This window comes from Paramacrobiotus metropolitanus, unplaced genomic scaffold, assembly GCF_019649055.1.
Source record: "Paramacrobiotus metropolitanus isolate TYO unplaced genomic scaffold, Prichtersi_v1.0 Parri_scaffold0000052, whole genome shotgun sequence".
NCBI lineage: Eukaryota > Metazoa > Tardigrada > Eutardigrada > Parachela > Macrobiotidae > Paramacrobiotus > Paramacrobiotus metropolitanus.
Genome location: NW_026570272.1, coordinates 428,076 through 440,729, shown reverse-complemented (window position 1 = coordinate 440,729; position 12,654 = coordinate 428,076). Strand labels below are relative to the sequence as shown.

Below are 12,654 nucleotides of genomic sequence, written 5' to 3'. Positions count from 1 at the left end.
CCGGCCGGACCCAGACGAATCGCTGCAGGTGTGTGTAGTCTATTTGAATCCTCATTTAACCAACAGCAGCTATCATAAAGACGGCATAATAAAGCAATTACAAGAGGCGCAACAATGACCTTTACACAGCTTCATATATGTAACGGAACCGGAGCGGTACGGTTACGTGTTGATCGCTATATGCTACCAACTTCAAGTTGCAACATTGTCTATGTATACAAGCACGAAAACTTTGCTTTCGCACTTTACCAAACACTTTATTCAATTGTTTGATGGCGGGCTTTTTGTAGCGCGATGATTTATATTTAGTATTTACTGGCCGGAATGGGATACCGAGAAAGTAGTACGTATTTAGCAAGCGACCTCCAGCGAAACTCAGTCGATTCAGTGCTTGTTGGCTTGACCACAAACCCAGTATGCCATTACTATAGATGCTTAGCACAGTTAGCAGAGCGACTGGTTAGTTACAGTAAATTTAAAGAAAGCTAGCGATTTAAGCATTTTTTGACGATTTAGTACAAATAAGTGGGATCTGCATTCTGTTGTAAACTGGTAATGATAAGGCAAACAAGTCAAGTCAGTACCTTTCCCGCTGTATCCGACTACTTGTACTCTGTATATACGTTGAAACTGGCGAGTCTAATCATTTGTTTGTTGGATACAGTATCAACTGTATCACTGAATTCCGTCGCATCATGTCGACAACAACAATGCACCGTCTGCACATAACGTACACAGTTTTGCGGAGCTCTCCAGTCGCGCTCGTCACCGCTGCAGCTTTAATCCTGCTCGCGGTGCTGCGGTCCTGCACCGCTTGCCCTACAGCCCTGCTTGGTATAAAGTTCACCGGTCCATCACGTAAGTACCCGCTAGATAAGTGTCGCATCAGTGCAACTAGCAGTTTCGACTAGTATTCATTACGCCGAAGTCAATCCAAATCACACAAAGAAACAAGGAAGAACTACCACAGTTCGCGCGTATATGTATCCTGTAATTCGGCGCCTTACTATCCAGTAATTACACACTGTTACGTTAAACTACAACATACTGTACTAACCTAATACCCATGTTGCGCTGTTTGCAGTGAACGATATCCTACAAGACAATCGCCGACAAGGCGACCGGGTGCTGCTGCATTTCCCCGGGGTCAGCGCTTCGGCGGCTGCGGCGGGGATCGTGCGGCGTCCGCGACTAGGCGAGAGCGTCTTCTTCACCTGCCGCATCCCGGCCGGCAGCGACGGGCGGAGTCTGTCCTGGCTGCACCAAGAGCGCACCGTCTTCGACGAGGGCCAGCCGCTGCCGGTGTCGGACGGTCAGCAGTACGCCTTCCGCCGCGACAACGACACCATGACCTTTGTCATCGCCAACGTCTCGCTGCAGTCCAGCGGCGCGGTGGTCTGTCTGGACGCCGCGGCGAGCGCCGGTCCCGTCCTGGAGCGCTACAGTCTCCTAACAAGGGTCACGCAGGCCGCGGACGTCTTCGACCAGCCCCTGGTGAACCACACCGTCAAGGAGGGTGACGCCGTGACCTTTCGGTGTTCGGTGCGGCTGCCGGTGCCCAACCGGTTCTGGACAATTTGCTGGAGGAGCACGTGATCTGGCGGTTTAACGAGCGCGTCCTGTGGGCGCCTGATGAGGAGGTGTACGCGTCGCGCATGCCGGCTGGTCAGACCTGCCAGAGCATCTCGGCCGGGCGCTTTATCAACCGTCACGGACAGTCGGCCCACTTCACGTTCCGCCTGCCGCGCGCCACCATGGCCGACAACGGGAACGTCGAATGCTGGTTCCGGCCGCATGTCGGCGTCCACGAGTGGGTCGTTCAGAGGGCGCAACTCCGTGTCGAAGTTTGACGATCAGCGGTTTATTTATGTGGCGTTAGACGGTTATCCGGACTGTTCACTTTACCGGCACAAACATTTTTACAGCTTTGAGCAAGGACGTGTGACACTCGTGTATACGCGCATAAAGGTCATGGCACTGCAGAAAAGAAAAATGGATAGCAAGCACGCAATGACATTCCGCTCCTGTAAAAGCGCCGGTCGGGGTTCAAGTATTCATTAAGTTCCCGTAATTTCGTTGAATGGTGTCCCACGGCGTGTTTTGTCATTTAGTCTTCGTCATGTTAACGTTGCACCGTGTATTTAGGTCAACAAGTCGCCTACTGTTACGATGGCAACCAGTACCAAGCCTATTCCGTACGTTTGTAAACAATAATAAAAGCACCATTAAGGCATGTACACCGTACTTCCATGAACCGCCAGAAATGCGTCTGTGTCGTTAGTAAATGGCGTGGTTAATCAGCAGCGCTCTCCTCCTCGTCTGCTCCGGCACCGCCGCGTCCTGCTCCACAGCCAGAAGCGGCGTCAGTGACTTGAGCGTGCCGCAGTACTTGCTGGACAGCGCCAGCGCAACCACCCCTGCGCCCGACAGAAATCAGGAGCCGGCATACCAGTGCTTCTACCAGCGCGACTCCACCGCCTACTGCCAGGAGATGGCGCGGTGTCGCGGCGTACGGCGCAGCTTCAGAGTCCCGCTGGCAACGAATCTCAGCTTCACTGGCTACGCCTGCCCGGCTGCGCCCTTCACCCGGCTCCCGTTTTCCGCCAAGAGCGGTACGCCCAACGCTGTCTTCTCTTAATCAACCCGACCGGGAGTTGCAGCCAGTAGACAGTCGCTTTTTGCAGGCATCGCCACTACCGGTTTCGCCGCGTGGCTGCTGCCGTCCACCCTGGGAACGGCCGCCGTCGCCTCGGACCTGATCTTCGTCTGCCACTTCCACACCCACCGGACGCCGGCCCAGCAGTCTTTCACCTGCGCGGGACCTGTCGATTGTAGCATCCGGGATTCGAACGGGATGCTTTGTGCGGGTGTCCTAGCCTGGTTCGGCGCCTGGACCGGTGACCTGCAGTTAGGTATACCTACGAAGGCGCAACACTGCCTCTATATACTGCGCTGACGCTTCCTGCTGTGACGTAGGTTTGTGGGGCGTGGTCATGAGTGAGACTATGGAGTGACGCTGGCAATTGTCCAGCGAGCTGCGGCCCCCGTGTTTTCGTCAAGGGTTCGGCCATCGGCGCGCAGTTGACTTCTCTGGCCGCAAACGATTAAGCTGCGTCGGAGGCAGAACACCCACGGTCACCTGCCAACGTATCTGTACACTATACGCTACTTTAATACTTATTAAAAACTAGTGATACCGGATACGTATAACGACACTTATTAAAGTGACCATTATTTACATTTTACATACAGTTACAGTTACAGTTACAGTTAATGTTGTCAGTTGGTACACTGCTGAATGCTGCTGTAGAGCATTTCCTCTTGAATCTCCGGTGATTTTATGCGTCTAGACGGAAATGCTCGTTTTTGCACTTCTACTCTAGACTTTTAACAGGGTTGCAATTGTCAGCTCGATTTGTTATTGTACACTTAAAAACAAACGAACAAACGTCGCGTTTATAAATTGATGTGGTGTTTCCTGGTGTGCAACCGTACTCTTCCGATCATAATGTATTCTCTTGTCTGCGTTTTGGATGATTCATCGTTTGAAGTGCAGCGTGACGGTCGTGTCGCGTCGCGGTTTAAGCATTTGCAAAAAACAGTACAGGTAACAGCCGGGCGGTATCGAAATATCTGTTTGTGAAGCGCCCGTGACCTTTGGAAACGGAAGTATCTGCAAATGCTGAATGCTGCTTACGGCATACCGAGGTAAGAAACCGCTCCGTGTTGAGGTCTACCGGAAGAGGTAGATAAAAACATGGAACTGGGCGTGTCTAGAGAAAGGTCATGACCAACACAAGGTACCAGTTCTGTTGACATTTGCACGCGGTTTCTTTCGCGAGATTCCCTCCAGCGCCAAAATTAACCTATTCAGTTGGCACTGCCGCGTTTTCTCGGCTGGGATCGCGGAAATTGTAAGTATAATCCTTGGACAGATAGCCAGCTAGTTGGGCCAGATAGTCAACGTGCCAAGTCGGCAGCCAGGTGTCGGTGAGGCGTTGTCCGCTGCGGCGCTGCGCCATGACCAGCAGCCAGTCGGCAAAATAGTAGCGCGTGACGTTGGCGATGTAGCGGAATTTGTCCAACGCGTAGTGCTGCGGCCAGGGATTCAGCGTGTAATTGCCACAGGTCAGCGCGTCGGGCAGGAGGGCGGGGTAGTATTTATGCGGGTCCGGGTAGGGCAGGCGCGTGCGTTGTTGGTACCACGCCCACAGATTGCCCATACTAGCGCAACCGCATTTCGGATCCAGACACAACGGATTGTACTCCAGCCGCAAGTACGGTCGCCCGGATGGAGAAGTTACACTAGCCAAAAGGTCATCGCTGATTTGTTCCAGCTGGTTGCCGGGAAGATCCAACGTTTGCAGGCGGGGCAGGACGAAGTGGCTGCTTAAGGAGATTTCGCGGATTTCGTCCACTTCCAGACTAATTGCCTACAAAAGTGATATCAATATATCACAAATGTAAGTGCAAACTGCCTTTCAAGGCTGGTCGACTGCTTGACTGCATAATCTGGCAATATTTTGCTTCATATACAGAGATTTGTATATGTACTGACTGATGACTTGCTTCATATTTAAGGATTGTACATATTGATGACCTTTATGTATATCATTATATTAAAGCAGAGCTGTCTGTGCGTCACACTCCCGCCTCCAAATCTTCCTGATTGGGCAGAACCCGCCTTACGGCTTTTGAGCTTTCCATCTTTTGATACCTATTTCTTTAATCGTTTGTCCTTTCTAAGCTTTTAAACCTTTGCACCGTAGCAAACTTTCAATAAAAACTTTAATGGGCAATAGCCACCACGATAACAATAACTGCAAGCGCCGGTACACTACTTAATAGTTAAAATTTAAACATTAAAAAAGCAACCAAAATCTCGATCTTCTCGTGGGTTAAAAGGTAACGTGCTCAAAACTGCCGTAGCATTTCCTTTTACAACGGCGAGACTAAAACGTTGCTTAATGAAAGCAGTAGAACGCGCTTCTCCAGTTAAGTCTCGAATTTTACGGCCCATGAAATGCAGCAATTCACTGAAAGCGGGGCCAAATACTCCCAACGTCTCAATCACTAAAGGATAAAAAAAGTTTCCATTTTCCACAAATGAATATGTCCGGCGCTTGGCATTCTCTGCGAGCTGAGCCACGTATCCAGCTTTCCTCGAGCTGCCGGTGACATGAGAGTCTGCGACCGTGCACCAACTGGTTACATCCCACACCAGTGGTTTGCCATGGCGGACTGGAATCAGCGTCATCCCGTCGGGTCTTTTCCGTCCTTGCTCGATAAGCCGGTCGGTTCTAGTTGACAGGAAAACCGGCGCTTTCGCAACAATTTTAGCAATACTGTTCATTTCTTGGTGCCGCGCCCATCGTCCTTTGGTTGACTTATTGCAGGACAACCCGTGGTGTCCGTTAGTTTCCACTTGCTTGCCGCATGCAATACAGTTGTGCGCCACTACCACTGGCAATCCAAACCGCAATGCGACACCGATTCGGACATCATCATCTCTAAGGAATGTTCCCAGACATGGAGCAGGCAACGCATTCAACCAGGCTCCCGAGTCTTTGCTTAGTGCAGCCAGCAACACAGCCCTGTTACGTTCGTTTCCTTCTGTACTCGACATCAACATGGAAATGTCCCGCTCAATCATTGGCGCATCCCACGCGTATTGAAATTTCCGAATAAAATCTGGTGGGGTTTCGCACTGCGTCTGCTGTAACCAGGACTCCAAAGCTGCTTCCGTTAGACACTTTTCAGTCGGCTGGTAGAATTCAGAGACGATAGGCAGCACAGAGTACACCGATGCCAAATAGGCACAAACAGCTAGTGTCTCTATGCGGCGCGTCCCCAAACCTCCCCGTCGTACTGGAAGTGACATCTGAGTCCACTGTACTTCGGATATCTGTACATTAACCAACCGCTCAACTCCCAACCGTAGCATATCGTCATATTCTTTTAGCAACTGATGATGTTCATAACAACGGGAAGTGCGTAAACCGTATAGCACTTTCGGGACGCTGAGACAGTTCTTGAGGAGAAAAGGCTGTAATGAGCAGGCAGTTTCTCCAAGCGATGTACGAATTTTTTAAGTTGCTCGGTTTTACTGGTCAAAAATCCTGCACATGCTGACGACGTCATTGGAGCTCCCAGCAAGGTAAAATTGTCTGCTTTGAGCTGTATCATGTTTGGCCAGTTGCTCAGCAGGCTTATGCGAATAAATGATTCATCTACTTCATTCGTCACAACTGGGAAGAATTCGCATTTGCTAAAATTCAGTTCCAGGCCCAACTTTGCCGCTCGTTCTTGTATTCGCTTAATGGCCGCTATTACTTTTTTCAAACTTTCATAATTAGCTAAATCTACCAATCTGCCAAAACAGCCAAAACTACCAGATGAGCCTTAACTACCGGATCATCCAGAACTACGAGATCAGCCAGGGCTGCCAGATCAGCCAGAACTACCAGATCAGCCAGAACTGCCCAATCAGTCTAAACTACCAGATCAGTCAGAACTGCCAAATCAGTCTAAACTACCAGATCAGCCTGACCTACCGAATCATCCAGAACCATCCAAAACTTAAGCACCTGTACGAAATTGCCTGGATAGCCAGATCAGCCAGATCCTCCCTTTAGCATTAGTGCTAAGCTTTCAAATTCTTAGTACCCGTACGATGATCAGTCCAAATATTCAGACCATCCAGATTACACCTTTAGTTTTAGTACTTACTAAGCTTACGAAACCTTAAGAACCCGACTTGACGCCTTCCAGCTTTTTATAACTGGAGGCCACGCGGTCAATCACTACTTAGTGATTGACTTACGTCTTTCGAAACCAAAAGGTGCGTGTGCGGGATCCACCATTTAAAGCCTTTTGGTCTCCGAAAGCCACGCGTGCGGTACCCAAACTTTTAAGCCGTTTGAAACCATGGGCTGCGTCAGCGCGGCGCGTAAGCGCCGCGCGTCCTGCTTGTACAGGATTATATGTATTCATATATTATAAGGATTATATATACGTATATAAGGATTATACATACGTATGACCTTAATTACACATATATAAAGATACCTTATACATATTAAGTACAAGATCTGTACTACGCGCGGCGCCCCATAGTTTTGAGATCTCTATAACCATAAAACTTTTGGAAAAACGGACAACGCCATTAGATCCGGGATAGTTCAGAAGTGGCCGGCATGTGTTTTTTTTATGAAAATATCGAGCCGGTATCAAGCCGGCATCAAGACCAAATTGATCCAACCCATCTTAAAGGTCACCTTGAAACTTAGAAATATTTGCCTAGATACAATACAAAATACCAGTTGACATAATTATCACACTAATTAAAACTGAAAAATAAAAAAATTATTGTACTTATTCAAACACTCGCGTTATTCGAACATTGCTGCCGGTGTTGCCGAGCTTGAAACACGTTTAAAATCAACCGATATAAAATGTAAAAATATCAAATATAAAATCAATACGAAAAATCACTGGACGAGTGAGTGACCGAAACACTATCACCGATTACTGAGCGGAATCTCTAGATGAGTGGGTGACCGAGCTACCACCACTGACCAGTAAGAAAAATCACTAGACAAGTGAGTGACCGAAACACCATTACTGCCCACTGAGCGGAATTTCTAGGTGAGTGAGTCATCGAGCGGGCTTTGCTCTTGCTCACCTAACGGGCTCTGTGCACTGGACAGTAGTTGTAGCAGGGTCACATCCTCACCTAGCGATTTTTCTCCTTACCTAGCGATATTTCTTACTGGACAGGTTGAGCTCGGTCAGTCACTCACCTAGTGATTGAGTGCGTCAAAAAATCGCTAGGTGAGTACGTGACCGAGCTACCACCACTGTCCAGTGCCCAGAACCCGTTAGGTGAAAGAGTACCGAGATACCACTACTGTCCAGTGCACAAACTCCGTTAAGTGATCTAGTGACTGAGCTACCACTACTGTCTAGTGCATAGATCCCGTTAGGTAGATGGGTGACCGAGCTACCAATACTGTCCAGTGCATAGATCCCGTTAGGTAGATGGGTGACCGAGCTACCAATACTGCCCAGTGCACGAACTCCGTTAAGTGATCTAGTGACCGAGCTAGCACTACTGTCCAGCGCACAAACTCCGTTAAGTGATCTAGTGACCGAGTTACCAGTACTGTCCTTTGCATAGATCCCGTTAGGTAGGTGGGTGACCGAGCTACCAAAGCTATCCAGTGCACAAAGCCCGTTAGGTGAACGTATGACCAAACTGCAATATTACTGAGCAAAATAGAGCAGGGCCTGCTAAGTTCTTAATGGGTGACCTATCTAGCACCACTGTCCAGTCTTAGCGTCCTTTTAGTTTGTAATGTGATACTCTCGTGGGTGATTAGATTCGGATGGTCTTTCGCTAAGAAAATTTAACAAAAAATGATCTGTAAAGTCAAAGTAATTGCGTTCGACTGCACGAAACCAAAACATCCATTTTTTTATAAAATTTTTGTTATCGGGCTCTTCAGATTTATCCGTTCTAAGTTAACAATCCGTAAACGGGCCAAGGAGTTTAGAACCCAAGAAACGCGGAGGCGAAGCCGAGGCTGTTTCTTGTATATATATATGATACCTTATACATATATAAGGATTATATGTACTGATGACCTATATGTACAAAAGTATATATGCTGTCTTCTTTCCGCTGCTTTTCTTAAGAAAACGCTTTCCGTCATACCGTCAAGCTGCCAGCCAGCGGCTTCCACACCGACCAATCCAGACGTGTCAGATTATTTTCGCTGATGGAGACGCGACTTAATTTTGCTGCCGGTGCGGATAAATTTCCCGACAAGGGCAAGGGCGTCAACGCTTGGAAAGTGTCCAGGGCGATGCTGGACAGCTGGTTGCGTTGCAAACTAAGGCAATCCAGCCGTCCGAAGCCGGCCAGCGTGTCGCGCGTTAACACCGGCAGATAAATATCCCACAGCAGCAGCGAGGTCACTTGGGCTTTTACATTGACCAGGAAGCGCTGCAGAGGAAACGGCTGATTATCCGGTGCTACCCAGATGTTGAAGAGTCCCACACGCCAGACACGCGGCAAGCGGGGCAGCGGCACGAAGGTGTTGAGTAAGCAGCTAGCATCGCAGTTCTGCCTATCCGAGCCGATTGTCAGGTACCCGATACTGCTGTTAATCTGGCTGACATTGTAGCTGACGGCTTTCTTGTCGCAGCGGCAGCGCGACCACTCCGAGGCGGGACTGCAGGCTGGCAAGACGAAGCGGAAGCAGGTGTCCGTGCGACCCGGATAACCACCGTCTGATACCGGCTCGCTGGCTGAAATAATCGGCAGCAGGAAAAACGCAATAGTTATTATTGATTGCTGAAGAGAGTGCATTATGGAAATACTGTTGACGATATTGCTTCTGATGCGAGTCAGTACTTTACTCGCTCTGTTGGTACAATATTAATGCGCCTGGCGCCACCCCGACAATGCTGTCTTTAAGTCTGATGATGCGGATACGAACGACAGAATGATGATTTATCCACCTTCCACGAACACTAAAGCAGGTTTCGAGAAAACCGCCACGAGTGCTATTTGCCTGCGCGTACCAGCTGCAAGGAAAACATACTGTATTAATTACTGTAACTACTGCATTTGGGTAGCCAATTTATTATCAGTCTGCAAGATATTAACTATCTGTAAGTAACTATCTGTAAGCTGTTAACCGCAGCTTTAAGAAACAACGTCACGTTTATAATTATTTCAAATTCCGACGAGGTGTCTTGGCGTGCAACCGTAGTCCGTAGTCTTTCTGATCATCGTATTTTCTCGGCTGCTTTTTGGCTGATTCATCGTTTGAACTGAACACAACGGTCGCGTTGCTTTGCGGGCAGAACGGTTCAGACGAATAGTGCCGAGAACAGTCAAGCAATTAAAAAATAATTAGCAGTTATTTCGTCGTCGCTAGCTTGCACACGTGGAATCCGTATAAATCACCGTTGAATGGCCAGCTGTCGCAGCATCCGGTTGGTGCATCGACAGCGTTGCCGGCATGACGAATCATTCATTCGCTGCGGCACGGATTGACGGTGTGCACTCGCTGTTTTAGAAACTACTTATTATCAACTTCGTGTCCCTGACGCTGCTGTGTGCCGCACTGTTCTGTGGCTACATCAGCTCGTTCGCAGTTCGCTTATAGTTTATTCAACTCGGACTACCCGGGCTACTCGTCCATCTACGCTGTGCCAGGCTGTCATCCCGATCCGGATGGACAGCGCTGCCAGTGCGACACAGCATCCTACAACGCCAACGCCATTCCCCGCGACGTCGACGACTTGACCGTGGGCGAGGCGTCGTCGGCGCATCATCCCCATCCCCGCTGCTCACCCACCACCGTCGTCCCGCTGCCGGCTCGCTCGCAGATATCCCAAGTGAGCCTCCTCAACATCCGGCTGGCCCCGGACGATCCGCCCTTTCCCCTGCAGTGCTTCCTGGCCATAAAGTCCAAAGTCAACTCAATTCAGATTCATAGCACGTTCCCGTAATTTTGAAAATTTTTAACATTTTCGAAACTTATTTTAAAATCGGAAAAAAATACTTGCAGTGGGTATGGCGGGAATCGTGCGGAGCCCGCAACAGAACGAGACCGTCTCCTCCACCTGCCGCGTCCCTGTCGGCAGCGATTGGCAGCGTCTATCCTGGCTGCACCAAGAGCGCACCGTCTTCGCCAAAGGTCAATTGTTGCCGGTGTCGGACGGACAGCAGTACGCCTTCCGCCGCGACAACGTCACCATGACCTTTGTCATCACCAACATGTCGCTGCAGCCCAGCGGTGCTTTGTCTGGACGCCTCAGGGTGCACGGCTCCCGTCCTGCAGCGCTACGCTGTATGGTCAAAGGTCATGCAAGTCACGCAGGTCTTCGAGCCACCCGTTGGGACTTCACACCGGCAAGGAGGGCGACGCCGCCACCTCGGCTGCGGCTGCCGGTTAGATAATTTGCTTAAGGAGCACGTTATCTAGCGGCTCAGCGATCGTATTTTGTGGACGCTCGAGGAGGAAGTGTACGGTGCGCGGTGGCCGGGCCAACGTCGGACCGTCTCGGTCGGTGGTTTCTCAACCTTCGCGGACAGTCGGCCCACTTCGCCTTTCGTCTCCCGCGCGCAAGCATGGCTGACGCCGGGAACATCGAGTGCTGGTTCGGGCTGCACGTCGGCAGTGGTGTAAGACATTGAGCCTAGTGTAATAATACAGCTTAGGACGAAATGGTCGCATACCCAACATCTCCACATTCAGTACGTATGCAGCGCAGTGCACTGTACGACTGAGTTCAAAATATCCGTTTCGTACAAGTGCACTGCACCGCTTGCGTACAGAATGCTGGGTATGGGGCTATGCGACCATTTAGTCCTACATTGTATGGTCGTCTGATAGTACGGACCTTTATGTCCACGTTTAACAAATTCCTCGTTGCTAGGATACCAACTAACCCGACGCTAACTTCTGTAAACTTAAGGCCGACGTCGTCAAAGTTGACTCCGTTAATGCTGCACTTAGAATATCTCAAGTGCATGTGCGCGTTCACTAACCACGTATACAGATATAGTCAGCAATCGAGCATGCTTTGGCTAATCCACACCGCTCTCGTCCTCATCCTATCCGACTCCGCCGCGTCCTGCTCTGGATCCACAGCCACAACCGGCGACCAGCGGGACGTGCAGGTGACGCAATACGGACTGCACGGGACGCGATCCACCACCACATCCGGCGTCCAGCAGGACGTGCATGTGCCGCAGTATTTACTGGACATCCTGATCACTGCGCCGGTGCCAGTGATTGTGGGCGGGAGAAAGCATAAACCGGCGCCGGCGGACCTGGCCTACCAGTTTCTACCAGCGCGACTCCACAGCCTACTGCCAGGAGATGGCGCGGTGTCCGGGCGCACTACGCGGCCAAGTGCCGCTGCCGGAGGACCGCAGCTTCTCCGGCTACGTCTGTCCCCCCGCGCCCTTCACCCGCCTCCCGTACTACGCTAGAAGCGGTACGTCGAGAACTGACCCGAGCGTCGAGAACTGACCCGAGTAGTGTGTGCGTTGTCTGCAGGCATCGCCACTGCCGGTTTCGCCGAGCGGCTGCGGCCGTCCACACCGGGGGCGACCGCCGTCGCCGCGGACCTGAGCTTCGTCTGCCACTTCTACATCCACCGGACGCCGGACCGGCAGTCCTTCAGCTGCGCGGACCCCACCAACTGCCGCATCCAGGGCCTGCACGGGACGCCCGGTGCGCCTACGGCTTGTCCTGGTCCGGCGCCTGGACCGGTGATCTGCAGTTAGGTACGTACGAACACTCCCTAATATTATATCGGTCAGATAACGGCTCCGCTTCGGACTGCGTGCACCGCTAATGCTGTACGTTGTGCAGGTTTGTGGGGGATGGTTAGCACTGAGGCATTCGCTTGAGCCGCAGAGTTGATCCAAGCCGGCTGGCAGCGGCGACTAAGGCACAGGGGCGGTGTGTGTTCCACGTGTTGAGCTTCTGTCAATGGTTGTGTTGTCGGCAGACTCGACGGACAATCAGGTCACTGCCGAAATCAAAAGAGTCTAAAAATAATTATTTGAACATCTGTGCAGCAATAATATAAGAAATTATTCAGAATAATTTGTTATTTGTGTAGATG

General features: G+C 50.5%; 2 protein-coding genes across 2 annotated transcripts; both read left to right on the top strand.

The window, feature by feature from the left end:
- The first annotated feature begins 2,246 nt into the window (after positions 1-2,246).
- On the top strand, positions 2,247-3,342 carry LOC129592481 (uncharacterized). The gene is made up of 3 exons (XM_055488528.1): positions 2,247-2,612; positions 2,685-2,912; positions 2,977-3,342. Exons 1-3 carry the CDS (start codon positions 2,285-2,287, stop codon positions 3,012-3,014), a joined length of 594 nt encoding a protein of 197 aa, XP_055344503.1. The 5' UTR covers positions 2,247-2,284; the 3' UTR covers positions 3,015-3,342.
- A 7,793-nt stretch (positions 3,343-11,135) lies between these two features.
- On the top strand, positions 11,136-12,310 carry LOC129592382 (uncharacterized). Its single transcript, XM_055488400.1, has 3 exons — positions 11,136-11,200; positions 11,578-12,018; positions 12,081-12,310. The coding sequence occupies exons 2-3, from the start codon at positions 11,901-11,903 to the stop codon at positions 12,308-12,310; spliced, it is 348 nt and encodes a 115-aa protein (XP_055344375.1). The 5' UTR covers positions 11,136-11,200; positions 11,578-11,900.
- Positions 12,311-12,654: the final 344 nt, after the last annotated feature.

Coding starts and splice junctions, on each gene's coding strand:
- LOC129592481 (XM_055488528.1), top strand. CDS start 2,285: ATGGCGTGGTTAATCAGCAGCGCTCTCCTCCTCGTCTGCTCCGGCACC. Junction 2,613..2,684: donor CCCGTTTTCCGCCAAGAGCG/GTACGCCCAACG, acceptor CGCTTTTTGCAG/GCATCGCCACTACCGGTTTC. Junction 2,913..2,976: donor GACCGGTGACCTGCAGTTAG/GTATACCTACGA, acceptor GCTGTGACGTAG/GTTTGTGGGGCGTGGTCATG.
- LOC129592382 (XM_055488400.1), top strand. CDS start 11,901: ATGGCGCGGTGTCCGGGCGCACTACGCGGCCAAGTGCCGCTGCCGGAG. Junction 12,019..12,080: donor CCCGTACTACGCTAGAAGCG/GTACGTCGAGAA, acceptor CGTTGTCTGCAG/GCATCGCCACTGCCGGTTTC.